The 27,199-nt window shown below is 49.5% G+C and overlaps 2 protein-coding genes across 2 annotated transcripts; both read right to left on the reverse strand.

Annotated features, from left to right (window-relative positions):
• Positions 1–46: 46 nt before the first annotated feature.
• Positions 47–6,242, reverse strand: Ccdc142 (coiled-coil domain containing 142). The gene is made up of 9 exons (XM_032906287.1): positions 5,106–6,242; positions 4,650–4,736; positions 4,428–4,574; positions 4,179–4,309; positions 3,993–4,106; positions 1,279–1,393; positions 796–973; positions 472–671; positions 47–335 (listed from the first exon to the last, which is right to left on the reverse strand). Exons 1-9 carry the CDS (start codon positions 6,058–6,060, stop codon positions 58–60), a joined length of 2,205 nt encoding a protein of 734 aa, XP_032762178.1. The 5' UTR covers positions 6,061–6,242; the 3' UTR covers positions 47–57.
• Positions 6,243–20,443: 14,201 nt separating this feature from the next.
• Lbx2 (ladybird homeobox 2) lies at positions 20,444–22,286 on the reverse strand. The gene is made up of 2 exons (XM_032905123.1): positions 22,037–22,286; positions 20,444–21,002 (listed from the first exon to the last, which is right to left on the reverse strand). The coding sequence occupies exons 1-2, from the start codon at positions 22,230–22,232 to the stop codon at positions 20,608–20,610; spliced, it is 591 nt and encodes a 196-aa protein (XP_032761014.1). The 5' UTR covers positions 22,233–22,286; the 3' UTR covers positions 20,444–20,607.
• Between the last annotated feature and the right edge of the window lie 4,913 nt (positions 22,287–27,199).

Here is a 27,199-nt window from a genome sequence, read left to right on the forward strand (position 1 = left end):
CTCTAACATACAGTTCATTGCCTGGGGCAGGGTTTGGAACTCCTGGCTCTGGTCAACTTAGGGTTCAGGACTTGTCCCTAGGCAAGAGAAAAAAGGCAGGTGCCAACGAGGGTGTTGGTGCAGCCTCAGGGCAAGCCAGGCTTGCTGGTTTCCAGCCAGGTAAGCCTCAGGACTAGGTCCTCCTCCCCCTCCCCCTCGCCCTCCTCCCCCCAGGGTGCTTAGCAGGTGAGTATTCTGGGCTGGGGAGACTCCAGGCCTTAGAGGGGGTGCCAAACTTTCCAGGCTGTTGAGGCTGCTGGTGGGCAGTTCAATGGTCTGGACCTCATTACAAAAACCTGAAAAGCAGGAGCGGAAGGCAGGTTGGTGGGTAATGCTGATGCCAAATCAATGGTGAGACTGGGTGTGGGTCTTTTAAAGCAGTGATGGAAGGGGTTTAGAGACACCTAGGGTTGAGGAGGGGCGATAACTCACAGCAACGGGGAGGTCTTCTCTGGACTGGATTCTTGGGCAGGGGTTGCTGCAGAAGACACAGCAGGGCCCCATCAAGCCGCTGGAAGATGCTGAGTGAGAGCAGAGTCTGGCGAAGCTCCGGGGGCAGGCCCCACTGCTCCTGTTCCAGAACCTCCCTGACCACTCCGAAGTCTTGTTTGAGCTGCAGCGCCCCCTGCAGGCTAGATGTTCAGATACAATATGGCCACCAGACACTTCTGCCTCCCCAGACTGCTCTGCCCAAATGTTCTCCATTTTCCCTATTGGCATTCTCCCTCTGCCACTACCATTTTTCCTTCTTCCCACCTGAACCGGATCCCATGGGTGAGGATGTGGTCAAGCCAGGCGCCCAGTGTGGCTGTCAGTGCCTGGCTGAGGGCAGGGGCTTGGGCTTCAGGTGGCAATCCTCGCAGTCCTTGCAACACGGGCTCCAACACAGTGTAGACCACCACCCTAGCGTACTCACTAGGGTCACTGGGATGTTCTGGAGTGAGAGAAGAGAAAGGACAGATGGAGAGACTAAGGAAGTCCAGTGGGCTCCAGAGGGAGGGGCACAAAAAGGTAAGGACAAAGATGTTGACAGCGGCGTAGAGCCACAACTGGGGAGAGCTTGGACCATTTACACACCCGGAACCGCCCAAAGGAGAAGGCGGAAATGAGAAGTTACTAAGACAGTGGGCTGGGGGGGGGGGTGGAGCTCACTCAGTAAGGCTTGCTTGACTGTAGAGTGTGTGAGGTAGTGAGAGGTATTGGGTCTCATCCCCGGCGCCACAAAGAAAGGAAAATTACCCGGACACAGTCGAAGCCTCCAGTATCCACCCCTTGGCATGTGGAGCTTGAAGCCTTGTGTGGCTTGCTTATGACATTCTTGGAAAAAAAGACTCAGCGACTCTTTGGGCAGGAGCTGTATGGGGAGGAAAGAAAGTAAGGAGGAGCTAGTCTGTTAGACTGATGGGATGGTGTTTCTTCCACTGAGGCCTCAGTGTGGGGGTCTGTGAAACCTGGATACATCATTATGGGAATGTGGGCATTTTCTAAGGAGGTCTGGACCTAAACCATGCACAATAGCTAGGATTACAAGTTGTCTTCGTAATCAAAGGCACATGACAAGTCAGGCGTGTTGGGCATGTGGCTGGACTCCCAGCATTTGGAAAGTAGAATTAGGAGTATTAGAAATGCATGACCAGGGCTGGAGAGATGGCTCACTGGTTAGGAGCACTGACTGCTCTTCCAGAGGTCCTGAGTTCAATTCCCAGCAACCAAAATGGGATCTGAATAATAAAGATTAAATAATCTTTAAAAAGGGGGTGGAGGTGGTAGTGATAACAAGGGTCTTTGTGTTGTTGCCTGTCTCGAGAGGAGAAGCATCTAAATCATGGAGCATTTGGCAGAAATTCTGTAACAATGTGGGCTGAGCACAGTGGCATATGCCTGTGACCCCAGGGCCGGGGATGCTGAAGCAGGAGGATTGCAAGCTCCATGAGGTTTGAGCTGACTCTGACATAAGAAAGGAAAAGAGGGGGAAAGAAAAAAACAAGAGAAAATGAAAAAAAAAAGATATAGATATACAGATCCCATGAACCTAAGAAAGGGAAGTTCTGAGAACTGGGGGAGAAGAAACCACTGGGTCCCTGGCACATCAGACCTGTTTATGCCTCAATTCCTCCCTTCTCCAGCACAGATTCCTCCCCCTCCCATCTAGATAGAGTCTTACTGTCTAGCCCAAACTGGCCTTGAAATTTCCTTGTAGCTTAGGCTGGCCTCAAACTCACAATCCTGCTTCAGCCTCCTCAGTACTGGGATTAAAGGTGTGCACAGCACCCCTCACCCTGCCTCCAACAATGTAATGCTAACTGGCTTACTCTGCCAGTTCCCACACCCTTTCCCGATGCAGACAGACAGACAGACAGACACACACACACACACAGAGGCCTGACCTCAAACAGGAGGGAGGAGAGAGAGAGAGAGAGAGAGAGAGAGAGAGAGAGAGAGAATGTGGACTAGCAGAAGGAGCATATTAGCTAGCTTAGGTTCCCCAGGAAGACTCTCGTGGGAGCCTGCTCCTGTTACTCAGGCTGTCCAGCCGGCAGTTAAGCCCCAGGAACTTTATGGAACCCTCTACAAAGCTCGCACCTAGCATGGCCATCCTCTGGGCTTCCATCACAGTCAGGCTCTCCTCATTAAGAGGCTACCCTGGGACATGATTTTAAGGAGACAAGGGTAAGAATGAGAAATCCTGGAAGTATGGGATTCAGGGGAAATAAAGTGGGAGTTCACAGCAGTAAGATGCTTGGGGAGCAGGGAAGCAGAGCAAAGGAGCTGAGAGTCGACACGAGCTCTACAACCACAGCAGGAGGACACAACATATAACACTGACAGCTGAGAGTGGACACGAGCTCTACAACCACAGCAGGAGGACACAACACATAAGCTCACAGCTATGCATTCCACACCAGGAAGCAGTGGTGTGCACAACAGGACAGAGAAAGACAGAAGTGAGAGCTTTGTCAGTAAACCTAGAAGGAAATCATGGGAGACACAGCTGGGTGGCGGGGCTTACCTAGCACACGAGAGGCCCCAAGTGAGCCAGAGAGAGGGTGAGAAGAACCAGCCAACCCCAGATGAAAAGGGGAGTTGTTCTGCTCATTAGAGGGCTTAAAACTACTTTTTAATTTTTAACCTCATCCTCTGTCTGTCTGTCTGTCTGCCTGTCTATCTCTCTCTCTCTTTCTGGGGTATATATGTATGTGTATGTGCTGGTGTGCTCACATTTGCAGAAATGGTTCTATGTTTTCAGGTTGTCAGACCTGGCACTAAGCACCTTTAACTAGAGAGCCATCTTGCTGCCTTCTTCTGCTTCCCTTCCCAGTCATGACTGGGATCAAAGAAAAGCTTGATGGTGCATGATCAGCAAATGCTTCACTGCCTAGCCCCAGCCCCAGCTTGCATTTCACTCTTTAAACAAAGACACGTGCTACTTTATTAAAACTGTAAAGTAAGGGCTGGGGATTTAGCTCAGTGGTAGAGCTTGGTTCCCAGCTCCAAAAAAAAAAAAAAAAAAAAAAAACCCAAAAACTATAAAGTAAGCCAGGAGGTGGTACATGCCACTAATCTCAGATTCAAGAAGTAGAGGCAAGCAAATGTATGTACACACACACACACACACACACACACACACACACACACGAAACCTTTAAAGAGAGAACAATGAATTAAACACTAGTAGGTAAAGTGAAGGGCGTAATTATGCAGTCACTAATGAAATGAATCTAATCAATGATATCAGTGACTACCACTATTATTAGGTAGTAGCAAGGAGGTATGAATCATAACTGACTATGAATTGATTACTGTTATAACCATATTTGAATTTTTTTCCATAGTGAAGAACAAGAAACCAACAAGGAAAAATTTAGCAGGAGCTCTAAGGAGACTGCAAGGTCCCCAGCCTGTTCCCCAGTGTCGCACACTCACACTGCCACTCTCAGGGGCTCTGCACTCACCTGCATCCTAGCAGTCAGCTTCTGGATCTCCAGACCCAGCTGCTGCTCCACCTCCAGACTGAAGGCTGCCTCGGAGGCCAGGCTGGACAGCGCTTCCACTGCATGCAGAAGAGGCTTTCGGTGGAAACAGAGAGTGAGGGTTCAGCTCAGGCCAGGCTGTTCCCTCCCCTACTCCTGGCCACTCACAGGCAAGTCCTTCTGGATCAGGAGTAGGAAGGGACCAGGCGCCCATGCTGCCAGGTGCTGCTGAGCTTTGCCCAAGAACCAGAGCAAGGTGGTCTGCAGGGTACAGAGTCCCAGAGCGACAGGCGTAGGACCTGGGAGGGGAAGAACAGAGTATCCTGCGGTTCATGGGCCAGCTTCAGAACAGAGGGCAGGAAAAAGATCAACTGCTCCGCTGCACCCCTCTCCCCCATTCCACACCTCCTGTCTCACCTGCAGGCTGGCACAGGCTAAGTTCTGGCCTAGGCTGGCGAAGGATATCCAAGAGGGGAGGGAAAAGCCGCTGCAACAGCTCAGCAGTGGATGGTGAAGTGGGGCTGCTCTGACCACCCACGGCTGATCCCAAGGCCTGGCAGAACCCTAGGATGACAGAACACAGTCTGAAGGGGTGGGCAACCTGATCTTTGGGTCACCCCAGTGTCCCTTACTCCTTACCTTGGTCCCAGCTGCAGACTAGAGACCGATGAAATAGGCTGTGACACAGAGACAACAGCTCCTTCTCACACTCCTGAGGCAGGGATGCTAATGGGAGAAAGGAAGGGAACTTGAAAACAATACTTCCCTGGTTACAGCCCGGTGCCAACTCATGATACATCCTCCTCCACTGAAGTCAGGGCGGAAAGTCAGGCACATTGACTCTCTGGAGGTGGGAGGCTGAGGCAGGAGTTGCAGGCCATATGGACTATGTAGTAAAAACCTACCTCAGAACAAAATTTTACCGCTGTGGAAAGCAGCGTGGCCTCGAAAAACCTAAATGCTATACTTTAAACTCAGGGAAGTGCATTAATTCAAGGACCCACTCTTGCTGGCAGGCTAGATTTGAGGGAGGGTAAAGGTAGAAAGACACCCACACCACAACCTCCAAATGCCAGCTCAGGTCCCTCACTTTACCTTGACACAGTGCCTGACTCAGCTGTTGTGCCACTGCTTTGGGGTCGCCCCAGGGTCCCACGCGTAGGTCCAAACTCTGAGCACAGGCTGCCCACAGCATGGTCCAATACTGGCTCCACAGGGCTCCAGGCCCTCCAAGCCTCAGTCCACTGCTGTCTCTACTAGCCACGCCCCCTACTAGGCCCAGCAGCCCGGGCAGCAGCTCTCGCTCTTGGTCGCACTGCCGACGGAGTTGGTCCTGCAAGTCCGATTTGCCAAGGGCTTCAGCTAGTCTATCCGCCACCTGACAACCCCGCTCTGCAGCCAGGAGGTGGAGCACACGGGCCGCGGGGAATGGGCGCGCGGCCCCGGGGACGAAGCTCAGGGATTGTCCCTGTAGAGTGTGGTAGAAGGGAAGGGCCAGCAACAGTTCGGCTAGTTGGGACGTCAGGCCCAGGCTAGCGGGTGCCCGGCCTAGGGTGCGAAGCTGCATCTCGATGTTAGCATCCAGGTGCTGCGCAGCTAGCCCAATAGGGCGAGCCAGAAGAAGCGTCTCCCTGGAGCCCGGGAAACCAAGGCGCTGAGCCGCCCTACGCGAAGGGCACATCTGTAAGTCGCCGTGCAGCTGCTGCAGGGAGAAGGAACCGGCCGAGGAGCCGGAGCGGAGTAGCCGCACGACCGCCTGCAGGTGGCGGGCGCAGTCCCGGGCCCTCAGGAGCTGCTCTCGCTCGCGGTGCAGACGCAGCAACTCGGCCCGGAGCCGCTGCAGAGCGAAGGGCATCGGGCCGCTTGCAGACTCTGGAGCCCAGGGCTGTCTGCCGGAGTCCGGGCACGGGGCGTTCATTGCAGCCAGTAGCTCCAGCCCTCCGCGCTTCCCTTTGCCCCGCTCCTCCCCATCGCCCAGGGGCTGCGCCCACGACGGGGGTACGTTAGTGATTGGCGGTAGAAGGCCACTAGAGCGGGACGCCCGGGCCATTTGTACGGCGAGCCCCAAACGAATCTAACGTTCGCCGCTCTCACGCTTCCCGTGGGGCACCAGGACTCACCAGCTAGCCGCCGGAAGTTTCGTGGACTCACTGAGGCTCCGTAGCCGTGGCCTCTGCCCCTAACAAAGATGGCCACCCACTTACTTTTTACGCCCGGCCTTTCGCAGGCATCCAATTATAGCTAGACTTTCTAGTCACCATTGACGGGAGGTGGCGCTGATGCTAAACTCTGTAGCGAAAGTCAACCTAGGTGAGTAGTGTGACCTGAGGGCAAGAGACCCATAGCCCCTCCATCTCAGACTCCCTAATGTACCACCTTCCTGTGGTCTGCCCTCTGGGGCCCTGCGGAGATCTACTACAGAAAAGAGGAAAGCAAGACCTCAGCTTCCTTTTGCTTTGATCATTGTCTTCATGTTCGTTTGTGGGCATGCTGTTTTGTTCTCTTTGAGTCTCAGTATGCATGTTCCTAGCTATCCTAAAACTCTCATGTAGACCAGGCTGGTCTAAAGCTCACAGTTGTCTGCCTGCCTCGGCTTCCTCTGCTGAAGTTATTAGTATGTGTATGTATGTCACCACAGCCAGCCTCAACCTCCTTCATGTTTTCTTTCAGTCATCTCTGAGAGCTTTGGGAACCAGCAGGTTCGGGCCCTACTCTTAAAGATCCTAGGCAAAGGAACAAACAGCAAGGGGTCCTCAGGCTGCTGTTGCTGTAACGCTCTAAGCTGGGCAAAATTGACATTTAAAGATCTCCAGTTTGAGGTCTAGGCAGTGGTTACAAGCACCTTTGGAAAAATATTGTGAACAGAGGACAAGACCCTGAAGCAAGGAAAAAAGAATATTATTACTGACCAGCACTCAAGAGGCTGAGACAGAAGGTTGATCGATGCTTGGTTAGCCTAGGCTGCAGTGTGAGACCCAGTCTCTGAGAGTGGCTTGAAAGGTCGGGGGTGGGGGTTGGATGCCTGAAGTAGTTGGTACAGTTACTGAGAGAGAAGCAGAAGGATCAGATACAAAATCACTGACAGGCTAAATATACAGCTGCTTTCCTTGTCATTCATTTCTAGAATCTCAGAGTCAACAAGTCCTCAGGCTAAAGATACAGGTTATGAAGGGACTATGGCGAACTTGAATGTGGGCGTGGTTCTGGCAGAACCATTCCCTCCTCTTCCATTCTCTCTGCCTTGCTAAACAAAACAAAACAAAACAAAACAAAACAAAACAAAATGGGGAAAACAAAACAAGACAAAAACCCCCATGTTGTTATATTCCTAATGCTAGCTACCAAGGTCTATTCCCTTAGTTGGCCACTTCTTTTTCCCGAGGCTGACTACAAAGGTTCAGCTATCAAAGTACTGAAGTCCAGTAATCAAAACCTCCTTTAGTTCATCCAATTAACACGCCCAATCAAAATTAAACACCTCATCCTAACACAGGGTTCCCCCTTTACTGTTATAAACCTCTGTTTGTCTATGGGCCACTTCTGTCTCCTCTATCCAGAGCAGTCCTTTGTCCTCCAGGATAAATACCTTGGCCCTTTTATCTCCTCTCCTTTGTTCCCTTCCTCTTTTCCTTTGGTCCTCTATCTCCTGTTTTTTATCCCTTATTACCTGCCCTTTGTCCCTCTAGGGCAAATAAATCTCTTTTGTGTTGAGAACTTGGTCTAGAGCAGGGGGCTGGTCGTCCTGAGGTAATACCAGTCTCTTTCAGGTCACACAAAAATTGGCTCTAGCTGCGGATTCATGAACCCTGCTTCCAAAGTTAGGAAGACTCAAAATTAACTGAAGCTGACGAGATGCTTCGGCGCAACTGCTCGTGTAGAGGACCCTGGTTCAGTTGGCTTGAAACGGCCTGTAACTTCCTGGGGCTCCGTTGTCTCTGGAGGCACCTTCTCGTGCTCACAGAGATACAGATAATTTAAAAATAGAAGAAAATATTTGAAAGTTATCTTTTATTTGGTAGGGCTTTTGGCTCATCACACAAACTTCTGTTTGCTTAATAAAAAAAAAAATCTTGAGAATCCTTTCACAGCCCTTCTTTTATTTCAAACATGTAGTCATCCGCTAGAATCTTTGATTTCGTTTTGAGAGTCCTGGTGAGATGACAGCTTAAGTTTGATCTCTGGACCTCACATGGTGGAAAGAGAACCATACATCTGCGCGCGCGTGTGCACACACGCACACTCACCAATAATAATGAATAAAATAAAAATCCTTCTGTTCAATAATTAGCAGTATCTAGTGGAGGCACCAGCCACACATAGCAGTTTGTTACATGTGAGATGTATAAACAAGGAGTACAATGAAATTAAAAGGTTTCTCTTTCTTTTTTAAAGGAGTGATTAGAGCTAACCTAATGAGGAGGTGACATTTAAGCTAAGATCTAAAAGAGACAAGAGAGTCAACCCATTTGCCTGGGGAAGAACACCCCAGGTAGAGGACAAAAGACATGCAAAGTCCAGATGAAGCTCAACTGTCTCAAGGAGAGCTCTGGACCATGTGTGAAATAGGTTGGCCGTCATTCAGAGGGGGCTACCACCGCCAAGGGGACATTAAGCAAAAGAAGCCTTAATGTACAGCAGGAAAAGAAGGTGGGCTCTCAGTGTTTCTAGAAAGGTTTAAAGCAAGATGAAAAAATATTTGAGATTAAACATAAAGGTGCCTTTGGAACAAGGGATGGTAAATTTACACTTTGTAACTAAACACTAAGCAGGCAGACTGGAAAAAAAAGAGAAAAGATGGAGGACCAGAGAGGCAGGAATGCAGTTCTTCAGAGGCTGCAAAAGGCCTGTGTAAGAAGGGTCAAGGAGAAACTCAAGCAGAAAGCTTAGATGCTGTTGACAACCATAAATCAGATTAATGAGGGTAGGTAAGGCTCCAGGAAGCCAAGGCCCAAATCACCAAACAGAAACCTCAAAGGAAATAAGACAGAAGAGAGACTCCAGGGAGAAAGAAGAAACCCAGTGTTACAAGTGGAGGGGAGAGGGGCCATTCCACGAGGCCATGTCCTGGCTTAGACAAAAAGAAATAATCACTCCTTCCAATGAGGATTAAAAGAGATTAATAAATGTCTCATCTAGAATTGCAGTTACAGAGTTAACATGCAGAGAATTTTGGCTCCGTATTACTTTGTTTTCTGCCATTTCTGCCATCTCGTGCTTGCAAGGTTGTATTCCCTAACACCTGGGTCATTTTGACACTATGTCAGGGCTCTTGCTAAATTATAAACTTTTTTTTTTCTATTCAGAGGAAGAAAAAAAAAGTTGTCCAAATCTGAGCAAAGAAAAGGCTAAGTCAAGACTTGCAGTGAAAAAGGTTGGTGGCCAAAAGCAGGTGACAGGTCATCTTATTTTGTTACAGGGTGTCATGTCTGTTATTTAGATTCAGCTCTTATTTGGAGGAATTAATAAGAAAGAAAATGAGTATGAGAGAACTGTAGGCAGAATTTAAGCATGAGGTCATATTTTTGTAAAAATGGCAAAAAAAAAAAAAAAGAAGAAAAGGGAACATTGTGGATGAGAATGGGTTTTGTATGATTTTTTTTGGTAAGAATGAAAAGCATCCTAGCCAATGAAAGGTTAAAGCCACAGGGAGTCTGAATAAATCTGCACACGATAGAACTTAAAGATGATAGATATGTTTGATGATTAAAGTTTATGAAACTTTATAAGGTTAGACGGGAGAGATGGCTCAGCCATTGAAAACAATCGCTACCCTTATAGAGGACCTGGGTTTGATTCTCAGCTCCCACGTGGTGGCTCACAACCATCCACAACTCTGCTTCCAGGGGATCAGAGGCCCTCGTCTGATCTCCACAGATCCACAGACACGAAGCGTGCACATGCCGCATCCACATACAAGCAAGGAAACACTCAAACACATAAAACAATCAAATCTTTAAAATTCCCCAAGGTTGAAGCGCAAGGCCCTGGGTTCGGTCCCCAGCTCCGAAAAAAAAAAGAACCAAAAAAAAAAAAAAATTCCCCAAGGTTGTACTGATCAACTTGGGATACTTACAGACCCTAGCTTAAAAGAACAAAAATGTGTGTCTAATCGAGATAGTTATTTACATGGTCTGCTGTGTTAGCTTTCACCAATTGGAGAAAACGGAGTCACAGCAATACAACTATTTATGTAAAACTGTTTGGGTTGTTTAAAACTGTCTGTTTCACTTGGGGGGCAGTGGTGACGCATACCTTTAAAGGCAGGTGTGAGTTTGAGGTTAGCCTGGTCTACAGAGCTTGCTGTAGGACAGCTAAGGCTGCAAACACACACACACACACACACACACACACACACACACACACACAGAGAGAGAGAGAGAGAGAGAGAGAGAGAGAGAGAGGAGAGAGGATGAATTTGTTAAACCACCTTAAGCTGTACCCAACCGTGACATGGAGGTAAAATGATGAGACTAGTAAAACTGTCCTTGTCCTTCTGGGGGTTCAAGCTTGGGCACCTACAGCAGTGAGGGTAAGACAGTCGAAGAAGACGTTTTTGTAAAATTTGATCCTTGACCACCAAGGTCAGCTAGGACCCTGGGGACAATGGGAACCCACTTGTTCTTTTGATTAGAGAGGCCATGGAGTCTTCAGAGAACAAGATTGTAACCAGAGTACGTCCTATAAGAGGAAGAGTCACCGAGGACCTCAGGCTATGTCTGATCCAATGCAAAGCTTATGACTGTATGAGGGCTCTATACCATCGCTAAACAGGGGTGTGTGGGATGTGTAGCTTACCAGGGGAGTCCCTGAGGCCCACCAGATTGATGAGGCTCTTCCCTTCCCTGGCACGTTTACGTGGTAGGTACCGTTGAGAGCCACCCTCAGCCAAGGTGAGCTGCAGGGAAGAGTAGGAACTATGAGCTCCCTGTGAAGAGGCTCTGACAAACTGAGCCACCTGGAAAAAGCGCCCTGCAACCCATTGAGCGGTCTGCAGGCTGTGCAGTGAGCTGTCACCCATGCTGGGGTGGGCTTTGCCGACACAGCTGTCTGAGTCACCTCTGCTCCTGTAAATAATCCCAATAAAACTCACTGGTTCACCAAGTTCTACTTTGGTAGTACCTTTACTTGGGTCTATTGTGGTCTCTCTTGGGTAGCGTTTGTCTCTATCTTCCTGGGACTAGGTTCATACAACAAAGCCCATATTTCTACCCCGGGGTCCCCACCCAGTACCATCTGAGAGAGACTACCTTTTAGGGTTTGTCTTTCCCTGTCCTCTCTTTCGTTTTTGTTTTTTGATACAGGGTCACTATGTGGCCTTAGCTGGCCTGGGACTCACTATGTAGACCAGGCTGGCCCCCTACGCATAGCCGTCAGCCTGTGTGATGGTATTAAAGTCGTGACCTCCACACCCAGCTTGCCGTCCTCTCTTCTTTTATATTCTCCATTCCCCTTTTCTGCTTGCTTGTCCCCTGCCCTGTGTTCTCCAGGAAGCCAGCTTCCAGTTTGGTGGCAAAGGAGGAGTGCATGCAACAGGAAGTTGAGAAGAAACAACCCCAGAAGGAGGCCGTAGTAGAGTGTATGTGCTGGGGGAGGGGTGTCTGGAAGGACTTGTGCGAAAAGCTTTGCTAGGTGGGGCTCAGTGTGGCCTGTAGGAGGGCCTCTTGCCAAGTGGGCTCAAATGGCTTGGGGACTAGAGAGTCCTCTGGAGGTCTTAGAAGGAATGGCAGGAATCCCTGTGTGCTTGGTTATGACCCTTACTGTGGGGCCTCTGGCTGGCTGCACTCCTGTCTGGTTTTTCATCTATCAGGTGAGGATAGTGGGGCTGGAGAGATGGCCCAGCAGGTGGGGCGCTTGATGCTCAGCTCCAGAGTTCAGACCCCAGCATTTGCATAAGAAACTGGGTGTAAATAGTTATTGTAGGTGGCAAAACACCTGTAATGTCAGCTCTGAGGGATCTGACCACTGTGCTCTAAAATATGTGGATGCACTCACATATGTACACATGCGCACAGGTAAAATAAATCTGTTAAAATTTTGTATTACATTTATTTGTCCGTTTGCTTACTTATCTGTGTGTGCATGCACGCTATAGCATAGCGTTGTGGGCAGGTAAAGAAGTTTTCGGGAATCAGTTTCCCCCTCTACCATGCGGGTCCTGAGAAGGTGGGCAAGCTTGACAATAAGTCCCTTACCCACTGAACCATGAGCATGTATGTGTGCCTGTGTCTCTGGATGCAGGGAGGGGAGTGACATGTTGTAGAGGTCATAATTCAGCCATGTGGGTTCCAGGGAACCACTAACCCTCAATAAATTTTTTAAATGGTGATGTGGAGCTCAGTAGTTAAGAACAATTACTGCTCTTGCAGAGGACTCTGGTTCAATTCCAGCACCCACAGGGCAGCTCACAACTGTTTGTAACTCCAATTACAAAGGATACAGCAGTACCTTCTGGTCTCGGTAGACACTGCACTCTTGTGCACATACACATAGACATGTATATATAATTAAAAGAAAAATAAGCCAGGCACACACCTTTGATCCCAGCACTCTGGAGGCAGAAGCAGGCAGATCTCTGAGTTCAAGGCCAACCTGGTTTACAGAGAGTTCCACCAGGGCTACACAGAGAACCCTGTCTCAAAAAAACCTGAATGAATGAATAAATGAATGATCTCTGTGATTTTAAGGCTAACTTGGTCTACATAGTAAGTTCCAGAACAGTCAGGACTATGTAGAAAGACTTCATCTCAAAAAAAAAAATCTTTTAAAAAAATCAAATAAGGATACAGACAAAAACCATCATAGTCACAGGGAGTGGATGAGGCAGTGGATGCCGAATGTGGCTGTCACACTCTGTGGTTAAGTACAAACAACCTCAGCCTCATTGCCACTTCAGTGCCACAAGAATGAAGTCAGGCAGGGGAGATGGTTCAGTGGGTCATACATGCGTCATCAAGCCTGACAACCTGAGTTTGATCCTGGAACCTGTGTGGCTGAACTCTGACCTCTACACATGCTGCCCAACCCCCATCCCATATGCAGACACAGACAAACAGGTGCTCGTTATTTCACCCGGGCTGGCCTTGAAATCACTTTGTAGATCAGACCAGAATCCAACTTTGCCGTCTAAGTGCTGAGATTAAAGACATGTAACTACTGTGCCCAGAACAATGCAAATACTTTTTATTTTGTTTCGCTTTTTTAAAAGATTTATTTATTTATTTATTATATATAAGCACACTGTCGCTGTCTTCAGACACACCAGAAGAGGGCATCGGATCCCATTACAGATGGTTGTGAGCCACCATGTGGTTGCTGGGATTTGAACTCAGGACCTCAGGAAGAGCAGTCAGTGCTCTTAACCGCTGAGCCATCTCTGCAGCCCTCGTTTTGTTTTTGAGAAAGTATCTCACTATGTAGCTCTGGCTGTCTTAGAACTCACTGTGTAGACCAGGCTAACCTTAAACTCACGAAGATCTGCCTGCCTCTGCCTCCTAAGTGCTGGGACTAAAGTTATGTATGGTTACACCGAGCCAAAATGTTTTAGTTTTTTTTAAGGTTCACTTTCCTCTTACTCTCATTTTATGCATATATATATATCTGTATACCAGGCGTATACGTGGTGCTTGAGGAGTCCAGAACAGACTCCATGTCCATAACAGGGCATGGGATCCTCTGGAACTGGAATTTACAGATGGTTGTGAGCCACCATGTGGGTGCTGGGAATCAAACACGGTTTCTCTGCAATGGCAGCCAGTGCTCTTAATCACTGAGCCATCTCTGCAGAGAGAGAGAGAGAGAGAGAGAGAGAGAGAGAGAGAGAGAGAGAGAGAGAGAGAGAGACGACAGACAGACAGACAGACAGACAGACAGAGAGCGGTGGGGAGGGAGGGAGAACCACATCTCCTGAGGACATCCAAGGAGAGTGAAGTTGTGGAGTGCTCCATGGCTCAGCAGACTTTGAGACTACACCAGATCCAGAGAGGAGACAGTGGAGTTTGTCCTGATTTTAGCCCTAGGGAACTCATTGGTCAGCAGGGTCCCACTGATGGATAAGGCTTGAGTCTCTCCCTTTAGCTTGATGGGCATTCACCCTCCCTCATCCAAGTCCCTGCGCTGTCTGTTGTAGACACAGCCTTCAGTTCTGTAACCCCCAGCCCTGGTTACATTTCCTCTCTCTGTTGCTATGCACTCTCTGACCTCTCATGTTCATTGATCAAATCTCCATCCCCTCCCACTGCCTGAAGAGTCTTCAAGGGTTTGCATTTGAGAAGTCCCTTCTTAGATCTTGCTTGGAGCCAGCGGGACTAACACAGATTGATGCAGGCCCTGGCACTGCTGATATGGCCACATCTCTGCCCAGAGATGGACATTATAACTCGCTCCTCTCCTCCCTCCTGTGGTTCCCCTCCATTGCTGGGAGGAGAGCCATCTCTCTGTCACTGAGCTAAGTCTCCCAAAGCTGCCTTCCTTCTGTGGTTGTTGACACCTTATTTTAATTGTTTATGATTCAGGGCCTTTAAAGTACTGAGCCGGAGACAGTCAGCTGTGATGAGCTGCCGGCCCTAAAGCAGGTCTCTGAGCGTCTGAGCTCAGTCCCTTCATTTGCACAACAGAGGCAATCCTTGCCTCGCTGAGTTGTTAGAGGACTAAAGAAGGAAGACATCTCCCCATTGAGGTTGCTAAATAAACTGATTTTTGCCTACACCTCTCCTGTGTATTTGTGACTCTTAGATGGAAAGAAAGGTGGGACCACATTGCTTTTTAAATTGATAAAGTCCAGAAATTCCTGGGACTGTGGATCTCAAAGTGTGGAGGCCAGTATCACCAACATCACCCAGGAAACTGGCAGATGCGAACACTTGGGCACCAGGCTGGAAATTCTAATCAGCTGAAGAGCATTGAGTTCCCAGCAATCTGTGTTCAGTCAGCCTTCAGTGAATCCCTGTTCATTCTTCATGTATGTGTGTGTTTATGTGTGTGTTGTACGCACATGAGAAGGATGTGTGTTTGCACCCATGTACACACTTAAGGAAGCCAGAAGAGCACATACCTCTTTCTCTATTGCTTCACAGCTTTTGAAGATCATATGGGACTTAATGTGTAAACCGTGTTACCCTCAAACAGAGATCCGATTTTCTCTGGCCCCCAAGAGCGGGGCTCAAAGTCCTGCCCAGTGTACTGGCTTTTTCTTTCCTTTCCCTTCTTTCTTTCCTTCCTTCCTTCCTCCTTTCCTTCCTTCCTCCTTCCTCCTCCCCTTCCCCCTTCTCCCTGCCCCCTATTCCTCCTCCTCCACTTCCTATTCCTCCTTCTCCTCCTCTTCCTCCTCCTCCCCCTCCCCCTTCTCCCTGCCCCCTATTCCTCCTCCTCCACTTCCTCTTCCTCCTTCTCCTCCTCCCCCTCCCCTTCTCCCTGCCCTCTATTGCTCCTCCTCCACTTCCTCTTCCTCCTTCTCCTCCTCCTCTTCCTCCTTCTCCTCCTCTTCCTCCTCCTCCTCCTAAGATCTTACTATGTATCCCGGCTGGCCTGGAACTCTCTATGTAGATCAGGTTGGCCTCAAACTCAAAAAGATCCACGTGTCTCTGCCTCCGAAGAGCTGGGATTAAAGGCGGGTGCCACCATGCCCAGTTCATCCTGTTATTTTGTGAGACAGCGTCTCCCATTGAACCTAAGTCTTGCCATCTTGGCTAGGCTGGCTCAGCAGTGACCTTCCGGGATCTGCTTGTGTTTGCCCATGGAGTTGGGGTTACAGACATGTGGAGCCATGTACAACTTAACGTGAGTGGTGGGGATTTGAACTCAGATTCTGCTGCTTTCACACTGGCTGCTCTTACCCACAGAACTGTCTTCCGGATCTACACTGCCCACTTTTCTAGGGCCGTCAGAGTGGCCATGTGTCCAGAGTCTACCTTAATGCGGTCATTTGTTCTGAGACAAGGTCTCCTTTAACTTGGAGTGGTTCAAACTCACTCTGTAGCCAAAGAAGACCTAGAAACTGTGATTCTCCGGCTTCTGCATGGCAAGTCCTGAGCTTCAAGCCTCCGCCACCACATCTGACTTGATTCTCCACCAACCGAGATACATGCCAAGGCTGACTTATTTGACTTTTCGTTTGTATGTTGAGACAGGCTCACACTCCTACTGCTGATACTCTGGTCACCATCTCTCTCAGAGAGGAACATTACAATTAACCTCTCTCTCCCCCCTCCCCTCCTCTCCCCTCCATTGCTGGGAATAGAGCAACTGAGGGTTGTTGTACTCAGGACAGGGAAGGGACTAGGATGAGGGAGGGTGAGTACTCATCAGGCTAAAGGGTACGACTTGAGCCTTACGCAGCATGCGCTATGTAGCCCAGCCTGGCCTTGAACTCATAATTTTCCTGTCTTAGATTCCAGATTAATCAGGTTATAGGCTCACACCATCACGCCTTGCTCATGGTTGCAGTTTTGTTATCCAAGGCTGCAGTGTAAGGGGGTGGTACTGGCTGGACAAGAACTTAGGGAACATTCGGGAAAAAAAGGAGTTTATGGCTCAGTACCAGCTCGCTAGATTCTGCTGTCTCAGCTCAAATGATTTGTCCTGGAACTGTTCAGGGGTGGGCTGGGGAGAGAGAGTAGGTTTAGTTTAAGGGCATGTATTTGTTTATTGTGTTTGGGTTTTTTTTTTTTTTTTTTTTGGGACAAGGCTTTTTTTTATAATGGAACCCTAGCTGTTCTAGACTCTCTGTAGACCCAGGCTGGCCACAAATTCACAAGATCAATCAGCCCACCTCTGCCTCCTGAGTTCTGGGATTAAAGGCATGGTGACCACACCCAGCAGCTAAGGGATAATTCCTATATAGTGACTCCTAAAATGTTCATCCAGCGGGGTTGGGGTTGCCTCAGTGGTAGAGCGCTTGCCTAGGAGGCATAAGGCCCTGTTCGGTCCCCAGCTCCGAAAAAAAAAAAAACAAAAGAAAAAAAAAAAAAAAAAAAGAAAAAAGAAATGTTCATCCAGCATTCTTGGTTGGTGGTGGTTGGCAGGTCAAGCTGGAGTGCTTCAGGGACCCTACTAGAACTCCTCCTAGTCTCTCAAAGAACGTCTCCTTTTACTATGGGGGCATTTTAGCCTTCAGTTATGTCCAACTGGTTTTCTTGCCCCCTGCTGGGGACTAAATCCTGTCCATTTAGCTAACTCTCTAGTTCCCAGTGCTACCTTTTTTTCTTTCTTTCTTTCTTTCTTTCTTTTTTTCGGAGCTGGGGATCGAACCCAGGGCCTTGCGCTTGCTAGGCAAGCGCTCTACCACTGCGCTAAATCCCCAACCCCAGTGCTACCTTTTAACATTGTGAAATGACACTGCTGTTTACAAAGTCTGTGAAATCAAAATCAAAATATCAGCTAAGGAGATAGGCAGAGGCTAGTCAGTGTCCGAGGATCTGCATATGACGCCTGGCTCAAAGTACTGTAATCCAAACGCTGGGGAGGCAGAAATTTGGAATCCCTGGGACTCACTGGTCAGCTAGCCCAGTTGAAGCAGTGACCTCTAAGTTCAGTAAAAGATGCTGTCTCAAAAAATAAGAATAAAAAAAATGAGAGATGGCTCAGCATAGACTGCTTCTGGTGAGGACTCGTGTTCAGCTCTCAGCATCCATGGCATGGCAGACAAGCTACAACAGCCTGTGACTCCAGCTTCAGAGCTTTCCAACATTCTTGGGCCAGCCTCCTTTGCACTCACGAGAACATACCCTACACACACACACACACACACACACACACACACACACACACGGGCACACACATACACAAACATATACTTAGAGCCACATATACATGAAAAACAGCACCCACCCCTTTCCAAAAAAGCCCTTACAATGTTTTAATTAAATTTACCATTTTACGCTGGGACACATTCATAGCTATTCTTACACTGGCTTCTGGACATACCTTTAAATAATGTTCCCTTTCTAAGACTTCTTAGCCTCTTCTGAAGTTGAATAAAAGATTTATTTAGTTATTACTTACACAGTGTTCTGCCTGCATGTATGCCTGCACACCAGAGGGGAGCACCAGATCCCATTATAGATGGTTACGAATCATTGTGGTTGCTAGAAATTGAACTCAGGACCTTTGGAAGAACAGTGTTCTTAACCTCTGTACCATCTCTCCAGCCCCATGAAAGGACTAAATACTCTGCCCCCTGCTTGCCGTACACCGACTACTTCTAGTGGACAGGGCTGTTTCAAAAACTCCAGTTTATAGTCATCCCAATAGGAATAATGACAAAGGAGGTGGCTGAGTTTATAAGGCTGTCAATCCTATCACCCCAGTCAGTAGGAGAATGCTATGGATTCTCCCAGTCTAGCTCTGAATTCTCTCCCTCTGCCAGGCTTTCTCATGGCACCCCGTCAGCTGCCCTAAGCAGTGTTCTGCTTGGCCTCCAAAAGCCTTGATAGCCATGCCTGGTTTACAGTACAGCACCCACCCCAGTTTCCTCCTTGGTCCTCTCGCCTCTCTCCCTGTGGATCTTGCTTTTTAGCACCTCTTATAGGGCTAGCACCTGAAGGAGCTGAAAGCCAGAAAAAAGAACAAAAGCAAGCAAGCAAGCTAACATGTCAGGGGCTAGAGATGTGACCCAACACTTAAGAGTTATTTCTCTCTCTCTCTCTCTCTCTCTCTCTCTCTCTCTCTCTCTCTTTCTTTCCTTCTTTCTTTTCCACAATGAACAGGTCTCATTTATTAGGTAGAAAACACTTAACTGCATAAAACTTACAGGGAAAAATGGCCATATTTGAAAACAGCTAAAAGGATCAGAGTAGAACACAGAACCGTAGTGAGCAGCGTCACGGAGCACACTAAGGAGGTGTGTATAGTCAGTCCCACTGGCACCTGGACTGTCAAATTCTTAAGTATTGATTTGTACTGCATGTTTTTCCACTGGCAGATCTCCTCACTCTTCAAAGAACAAGGAGCTGCTACTTCTGACTGAGCCCAGCATTTCAAAATTGGGAACTCTTGGTCACAGTGCATCAGTCAGTCAGGGTTGTTGACCACAATGAGGGTGTCTCCATCCTTCTTATGTGGACGGTGATATCGATAGTGCACAGGTAGGAAGGCCTGGAAGCAGTCGATGCACTGTGCGTCCTGCCGGGCATAAATGAGGACGGCAGACTCTGTGGACAAATAGCTGGGGGCCTCTAGATTAAAACTTTAAGAGCACTTTCTATCCTTGCAGAGGATCTGGGTTCAGCTTCCAGCTGATGTGGGCACATGGGGTGGCTCACAACTGATCGTAACTCCAGTTCCAAGTGATCCAACACCCTCATCTGGAAGTGTGGGTACCAAACACACACATTACACTCATATACATAAAATGAAAATAAATCAATCTAAAAAAGTGTGCTGGCACATACTTTAGTCCTATCAGGAGGTAGAGGTAGGAAGATCTCGGAGTCCACAAAGTGAATTACATGATAGCCAAGGTTCCACAGAGAAACCCTGTCTCAACAAAACAAACAAACAAACAAACAGCTTGTGTGAGAAAGCATGAAGGTGAACCTGTGTCTTCCCACCTACAAGGACAGTGTCCTAACATCAGATTAAAAGTCCACTCAATTGGCCTGTTCTTCTGATTAATTTGCACGAGGCACTCAGGTCTTGTGTGAAGACACCAGATTCACCCCTGCCTTCCGGCCTTATTTATTTCCCCTGGAGTTTCCTCTCCTTGGCCCTTCACTTGCTGCCTGAGGTCCTAGGTGCATGGTGGGCTCTTAAAGACTGAAACGGTGGGCCTCTGGCTCCTCAGTGCTCCTGGTCCCTCCCCAGTCAATGCCTCGCAGGAGGAGAGTGATTAATGGCCAGCAAGAAGGAAGGTCAAAGATGAAGGTCAGAGATGTCAGCTGTGGGTCCAGGTTTTTGGTTTATTGGTGTGTGCGTGTGCGTGTGCACGCGTGATACAGCCCAGGCTGACTTAGAACTCTTGTTTCTCCTGCCCCTACCTTCCAAGTGCTGGGATCACAGGTGTGCACCCACACTAAGCTTACCGTGGCTCGCTTAATGCAGGGGACCTAGTAAAGCTTAATTAAGAGTAGAGAAAGAATCACATTATTATATAGGGACCAACCTAAACGTTAGTGCTGAGGTCTCCAAAGCTACAGGCAGTCCTGGGAACAAAGGTAGCCAGTAGTGGGTAGTGGCCGGAAGGCACCGCTGGAATCCTGCCCACTTCCTCTGCATCCAGTGTCTGCAGAGGAGAAAGACAAGCCGGGTCTTTGAAGAGTAGCTGATGCCTGTGTCCAAATCCTGACCTCAAGTCTCTTTTGAAAAATAAGCATAGCCAGACACCTACCTTTTAGGTTTGCTATTTGGCCTAAAAGAAGCACCACGTTTTAAACAGAAGTTCCCAGTGAGTAGCAGCTTGCCTTGGTTTGGGCGGCGGACATTCCGGACTGAGGTTTCTTGTAGCAGAGCGGCGGCTTTATTCTTAACGAGTAAGAAAAGTAGGAGTGTGGAGTTAGGAACAGAACAGAGCTAAATGGGTCTCTACCCTCCACCCGGGAACCGAGACAAAGCCCCTAGCAGGAGTCCAGGGCCCAAGAATCCAGGGCAGGCAGCAGCTTTTCTTTCAATCGTCCACCTGTATCTCTTCATCTGATAAGCCGGGCTCCGAATCGGGCCCTGAAGGGGTTGGCTGGAGGTCAGGGCTTGAAGCGCTGTCTGGCAGTGCTGGGGGGCACAGGACTCCCGGAGACAACCCGCATAGGGAGGCCACGTCCGCGCGCATCTCCTCCACATCCCGCTTGAGCTTGGCGCGACGGTTCTGGAACCAAGTGACCACTTGCGCATTAGCCAGACCCAGTCGTGCAGCCAGTCCGTCGCGCTCTGACGGTGCCAAGTACTTCTGGAAGACGAATCGCCGCTCCAGCTCCAGCACCTGCTGTGCAGTGAAGGCGGTGCGCGACTTGCGGCGTCTCCGGACACCAGTGCCAGGACCCGGCGGCGCCTCCGGGACGGCTCTGCCTGCCAGAATGAGACGGAAATGTCAGTCTCTGGCTTTGGAGGAGCTGAGGTCTGGGTGGAAAAACTAGGGTTGCGGGGCTCAAGCAGGTTGGAGGTAGGGGGCGGACCAGCACCACGATCCCTGTACACCAGGTCAGGATCCGGATTCGAAGTGCAGCAGGCCCTTGGTCGTGCTGGCGACAGGGAGATAAGGTTGTTAGAGTCGGTGGAGGCTAGATGGGACTGACGAGAGATCTGGTGCAGAGTCAGGGACGTTTGGAGACGGTCCTCTGACTCCTTTTGGAACTCCAGGTTGTGCGTAGTAGTAGGGTAGAGGCCAAATTGAGGTCGGGTGACCCATCCGGCCTGGTGGCAGTATAAAGCCCTCTGCTTATGCGTCCTTAGTAACACCAGCTCCCTTTTTGGGAGCCCAAAAGGGAAGGGAGGCAGAAAGGCGGTTCTTGTGCCAAACGGTGCTGCAAGGACCTACAGGGTTCAAGAAGTGAACCTGAGGCTGGGGCCCAGGGCTGGGACTGGGGCTGGGGCTGGGGCTGGGGCAGGGCTAGGGCTGGGTAGTTGGGAGGTCTCAGAAACTTTCTGCCTTGTCCTTGTCTCACTCTTTCTTGCCTGCAGCTCAAGCGTTTTGTCTCCACGGCCTCTCTTGGTCGTGACCGCCCCGCATACAGCGAACGCATCAGCCCAGCAGGTCCCTGGATTCTCTCCAGCCTAGTGGTATCCCACAGCTCCTGAGACCCCCTGGAGCAACTGCAGAGTCTCAGAACTAACTCAGGAGACCTGCGGGGCCCATGACGCAACTCCTGACACTTGGCCACTCCTGACACTTGGCCAGAGGGCAGGGAGTGGGCAAAAATAACCGGCCAGGGTCAGACAAAACTTTGTGACCAAGGACAAGAGAGCGAAGGGGGGTGGAGGGAGAGAGACAGACAGAGACAGAGATATAGACAGGAATGGACGGACGGACGGACAGACAGACACATAGACACACAGTTCAAATCCCCGACATTGGGAAGGGAGTTTGCTGGCGTGGCGTGTACCTTCAGAAGGCTGTGGAGCGCGCGGAGAATGGCCCTGGAAAGTTTTACTAGCAAGCTCCTCCAGCGCACACAGTGGCGATGCGGGATCAGGGCCGGCCTCAGGAAGCCGTGGCTCAGAAGGTGCTCCGGGGACCATGCTCGGGCCGAGGATGTCTGCGATGCTAAAGGGTGTCCGGCGCTGACGTCCAGAATTCATGGCAAGCGGGGTTGTAGGGATCCCGCCTCCCGCTGCGCTTGGCTTCCACAACCTCCTAGGCCCCCAGCACTCAGCTTCCGACCTGGGCCCCCTGCCTCGGACCCGCCCCCTAGAGCTGGGTTGAAGCCCCATGTCCCCTCCTTCTGCATCCCCACCTCCTTCCAAGGGCCGCAGTGAAATGTGGAGCCCATAGGCGTACCGGCAACCTTATTTCTTCTACAGAGAGAAGCCGATGGCTTCTGACTTTGAGGTTTATATAGCTCTGTGCACATTCAAACTGGGTGCACTTCCCCAGATTGCATACTGCTTTGGTCCCTACACATGCTCTGGGTCATAAACTCCTGGGCAATAAAATTGCTTTCTCTGGCCTCAAGGGCTGGGGATTTGCAGAGTTCTGAGAAGAAACAGGATCAGGGCAGATTGTGTCAGGGACTAAATATCCTATCTTTGCCTTATCTTCCCCACCCCACCCTGGGGAAAGGTCTTAAAGGGAAGATGGTGACTGGAAATGGTTGGTGTAGTGTGGGGATCCAGGATTAGAATACCTGTCATAAAACGATACCGTAAGGAATGGGGCAGGCGAGCGAGGACAGGTCTCCACAGAGCACCTGCCCTTCTTACTGGCTCACCGCAGGTCTGACTTTATCATTTTATTAAGCCCTCGTAGTTCAGGTATGATTTCCCTGTAGGATCACTCTCCAAGAAGACTAATTGAAGGCTTGGCCTTTCATTGCTTTTTGTATTCTCTGTCCTCTTCTTCTCCACATTTATCCACATCTGGGTTAGCGCTCCATGATCATCTTGAGATGAAATAAGGCAGCTCTGGCTTAACAAAGTGAGAGCTAGGCTCTCACTCAGTAGCCCAGGCTCTGCTCAAACTCAAAGTAATCTTCTTGGCTCAGCTGTCTGCGGAGTGAGCCATTGTGCAGGCTGTACTCAATCTATGCTTGTTTTGTTGATAGTACAGTGAAAGGCCAAAGCAGTCTCTCCTGGCTTATTCCCAATGTCACCTTTCCTGTGGCCTCTGCATCTCCCACTAGTATGCAGGGTCCACTTGTCTACTCTTTGGGGCAAGTGTAACTTAGAGTTTGGGTGCTCCAAAAAGGTCTTAGGAGACCCTGGGAACCTGGGCCAAAGGCCCCTTGACAAGAGGACACGCCCCTTAATAGTAGGAGTGTTTTCCCATAAAGGGTTCCCTCTGGTGATTCTCCTGGAGCCTGGGGGATGCTCTTGAAGCTCCGTGAGCCACTGCAGGGTCAGAGAGCAGAGCCAGGCCTGGATGAAAAGCTGAGCTGCCTCAGGACCTTGTTGATTAGTTATTAATGGAGGGGTAAGGGAGGGCACTAGAGAGCTTCTCCTTCAAGACTCAGCCCTCAGACCAGCCCTTGTGGTTTCACTTAATATGCAATTAAAGCAGATCCCAGGAGGCACAAAGAACTGCTCTACTGCATCCCAGTACTGTCACCCAACAGATACTGCAACCTCTCCCCATGTATCCATTACATGGCTGTGGCTTTTATGTCCTTTTTACCTCTGCTCTCAATTACTCCTGTGTGAGAGGAGTGTGGGGCTCTCCTGAGGGGCTTTGCCTTCCTTCCCTTCCACCTCTCCTGCCTACCTCTTCCCTTCAGCACATGGGCTCCGGTAAGTGCTGGGATGGTCTTCGGACACAAGTTTGGGGGGAGACAGATGTAGAGAAGGTAAAGGGAAGATGCCCTAACACCAGAGACTGACCAAGGACATACCAATGCCCAGGGATTAGTCCAGACTATCTCGGGGCCACTGAGGGGGCCTTCTCCTGGCTAAGCATTTGGAACATGAGCTGGGGAGAAACCGGATCCACAGAGGGGGACCAGAGGAGTGTGAGTGATTAATGAGGGATGTTAAGAGATTAAATGTGGGTTCTGGGCTTGAGGGGGAGCACTCAGCTGTCTCATAGCTTTCCCTGCAGCAATTGGGGAGTGCAGAAGCTTCCTGGTGACCAGTTGTTTTGCACCCAAAAATTCAGCATTCTACAGGTCTGTAGCTCTGCTCACGTTCTAGTAAAGTCCTTTGTCACGGGTGGCACGGGAGAGACAGAGTGAAGGACAAGCCCTCTGTTTCCAACAGGGGCAGAGCTGTAGAGCAGAGCTGGGAAGCCTCAGCCTCAGGATAGGGAGGTAGGGAGGGAACAAAGCAAGGGCTGGTCCGCATTCCTTTCCTCCAGCGCTGAGGCCTGGGGCCTTGGCAGTCTGCATAGTGGGCAGCCCTGAGCAACATGTCTTAGAATCCTAAAGGCACCAAGTTCCACTGGATTGTGCACCCCTTCCCCAAAGGCATTGGCTTGATTTCCCAATCTGAGATGTGAGTGACCTTGGGATCAGGGTGGAAAAGGGAAGGGGGTTTGCAGCTGTGCAGCATCAGCAACCACTGGAGATGTTCTGCAGCTGCTGCTGTCACTGTGCAGGACTAAGGCTCCGACTACCCACCCACTAGATTCAGCCAGATCCAAGCAGACCTCACCACCTTCCGCCGTCGGCTGCCCACGCCTCAAAGCAAGGCCCGCATCTCCAGGAGTGGGTGCTGGGGCTCCTGAGCTAGGACCTCCTAGTCTTCAGGCATGGCTTAATTAGAACCACCACCGTTTTATTTATTTAGCTTGGGGTGGGAGGGGCGCTGATGCAAGCTGCCGTCTGATATTTAAATTTTATAAAATTGTTTTTGAAAATTTCATACTTCGTATTTTGATCTTTTGATCGTATTCAACCCCAAGTCCTCTGATCTCTCCCTCCCTCACTCTCTCCCTCTCTGTGGCTGAGCTGCAGCCACATCCAAAAGCAAGCTCCTTCGCAGAATGGCAGGGATAGACTCCGGACAGTGCTGCGCTTAGCAGAGCTCCTCCCTGTTTATGAAACTCAGGTGGGCCCGCACAAAGAAACGCTAGAGAACACCCTGAGGACGTGCTCGATCGCAGACTCTAGATTCTGAAGGTAGTAGGAAACTACCATTGGGATATTTAACCCAACATGCACTGCTGGCTGAGGTCACCTCCTGGAAACGATCTGTCCTGCATGGGGGAGGGGCCCTTGCAGAGGTGAGTCTGCCATTCTCCCCTCCTACACCCTACCTTTGTAGGAATGGGGCATGGAGACCGAAGCTTTAGAGGTGCTCCCGACCCAGATCCCAGTCAGCTGCCCCAGGCAGATAAGCACTTTTTATTGTTGGAGACCCTTTGTACTTCATTCAGGCTGCCCCAGAACTCCTGGTAATTCTCTTGCTTCAGCTTCCCAGATGCTGGAATTTGATAGGAGTCTCTTAGCCTACCTCATCTGTGGCACTTTTACCTTGGCCCTATAAGCAACTTGGGGAGGTTTCCAGACGGCAAAATGAAGGCTGGAAAAGGTCCAGATGCTCGATTAAGCTCTCTCAGCTTGCACCCACTGACAGACAGCCTTCCAACCTCCGCTGTACAGCAGGACCCCTGGAACTCCAGGAATCGCCTCCAGTCCTTGAGATTTGGGCTTTACGTGTCTCGTCCACATTTACACTGACTGGTCTTTGAGGATCATCCCAGGTTGGGTAGCAGACTGAGGCTTCCTTCAGAAAATCCTGGGGTGGTCTAACCTGATATTGTCTTGGCTTCTTTTTCTTTTTAAATTATTTATTTTATGTATGTGAGTACACTGAAGCTGTCTTCAGACACACCAGAAGACATCAGATGCCATTACAGATGGTCATGAGCCACCATGGGGTTGCTGGGAATTGAACTCAGGACCTTTGGAAGAACAGCCAATGCTCTTAACTCCTGAGCCATCTCTCCAGCCTTTTGAGACCAGGATGACCTAACTCAAGAGAGTCCCCTGCCTCTGCCTTCATTACCATCATTATTATTGGAGGATACTTTCTGACTCTCCCACATAGCTATCCATCAAATCAGGACCCTGGATGGGACTGCGGAGCCCATCATGTACAGCGGGCTTTAACAGACAAGATATGCCCTTGTCTGGCCACATCCCTCTTCTATGAAGCACCTTTCCCTGCTTAAAGCTCATCATCGTGCCCTCTACATGGGTTCCTTGTTGCAGGATATTTGGTCACGCTGTGAACCCCAAGATCTTGTTATTTACTAGAAAAACCTGATTTTAGTTGTGGCATGGCTCAGCCTTAGCACACACCCTTAGTCCAAGAGCTTTCTGCTTGAATACTGTAAACAGAATCGATAAAGTCAACCATAAGTCAAGAGGCAGAGCAAGCAACCAGTTGACAGGAAGTGAACAGAGAATTATTAAGAAAAAACCATAGAGAGTAAGAGGGAGTGAGGAGGATGGATAGAGAGACGCACAGGCATAGGAGGGATTTTAAGGACACAATCTTAAGGAGGTCTGTGTGAGAAGTGAGAGAGGCATTCTGTTGGCTGAGGAGGGTCAGCTGGGTGCTTTTTCTGTGTAGCGGACAGTTTTTTACCCAGCATCTGGCTCCCAAGTCTTCATTGGGAAAACGGAACTGCTGAGATTGTTAAAAACAGCAGCTCCTCCTCCTCCACTCCCCTTTCTCCATCTTGGTTTCACTGCCCCCCCCCAGCTGGCTCTCCTGTCCTGAGCTCAGATCTGTCCTACCAGATGCCACTGGGAGGATCTTCTTTTTTGGGTCTATTTCCCAGCTTCACAGAACAGAGTTATTTGAACTTTTCCTTAAATATTCTTCTTCTTCCTTTTTCGTCTCTCCATATGAATTGTGACATCCACTGAGGCTGGTACCATATACTGAAGCATATGAGGACAGTAAGAGCTGCCATCGAGGTAGCATTCCTTTACCGAAAGGCCAGGTTTCAGTTCCCCATGAGCCTCTATCCCTCTTCTTAGGCAAGCCATTGAGGACGTTTGGTAGATAAAGGACAGACCCTTCTTCCCAGTGAGAGCTGGGAATTAGAGGAATTAGAACACAGGCCAAAGCTTGAGTGTGTAGCCAGTAAGAAGGAAGGTGAGAAG

Source organism: Rattus rattus, chromosome 6, assembly GCF_011064425.1.
Source record: "Rattus rattus isolate New Zealand chromosome 6, Rrattus_CSIRO_v1, whole genome shotgun sequence".
In the NCBI taxonomy this organism is placed as follows: domain Eukaryota; kingdom Metazoa; phylum Chordata; class Mammalia; order Rodentia; family Muridae; genus Rattus; species Rattus rattus.

Bases quoted from the DNA above. Each gene is read 5' to 3' on its own strand.
- Ccdc142 (XM_032906287.1), bottom strand. From the start codon at position 6,060: ATGGCCCGGGCGTCCCGCTCTAGTGGCCTTCTACCGCCAATCACTAAC. The intron at 1,394-3,992 runs GTGAGTGCAGAG...CTCCCCATACAG, and splicing joins AGCTGACTGCTAGGATGCAG to CTCCTGCCCAAAGAGTCGCT. The intron at 672-795 runs GTGGGAAGAAGG...CTGAACATCTAG, and splicing joins ACCCATGGGATCCGGTTCAG to CCTGCAGGGGGCGCTGCAGC.
- Lbx2 (XM_032905123.1), bottom strand. From the start codon at position 22,232: ATGAATTCTGGACGTCAGCGCCGGACACCCTTTAGCATCGCAGACATC. The intron at 21,003-22,036 runs GTACACGCCACG...TCATTCTGGCAG, and splicing joins CGCTCCACAGCCTTCTGAAG to GCAGAGCCGTCCCGGAGGCG.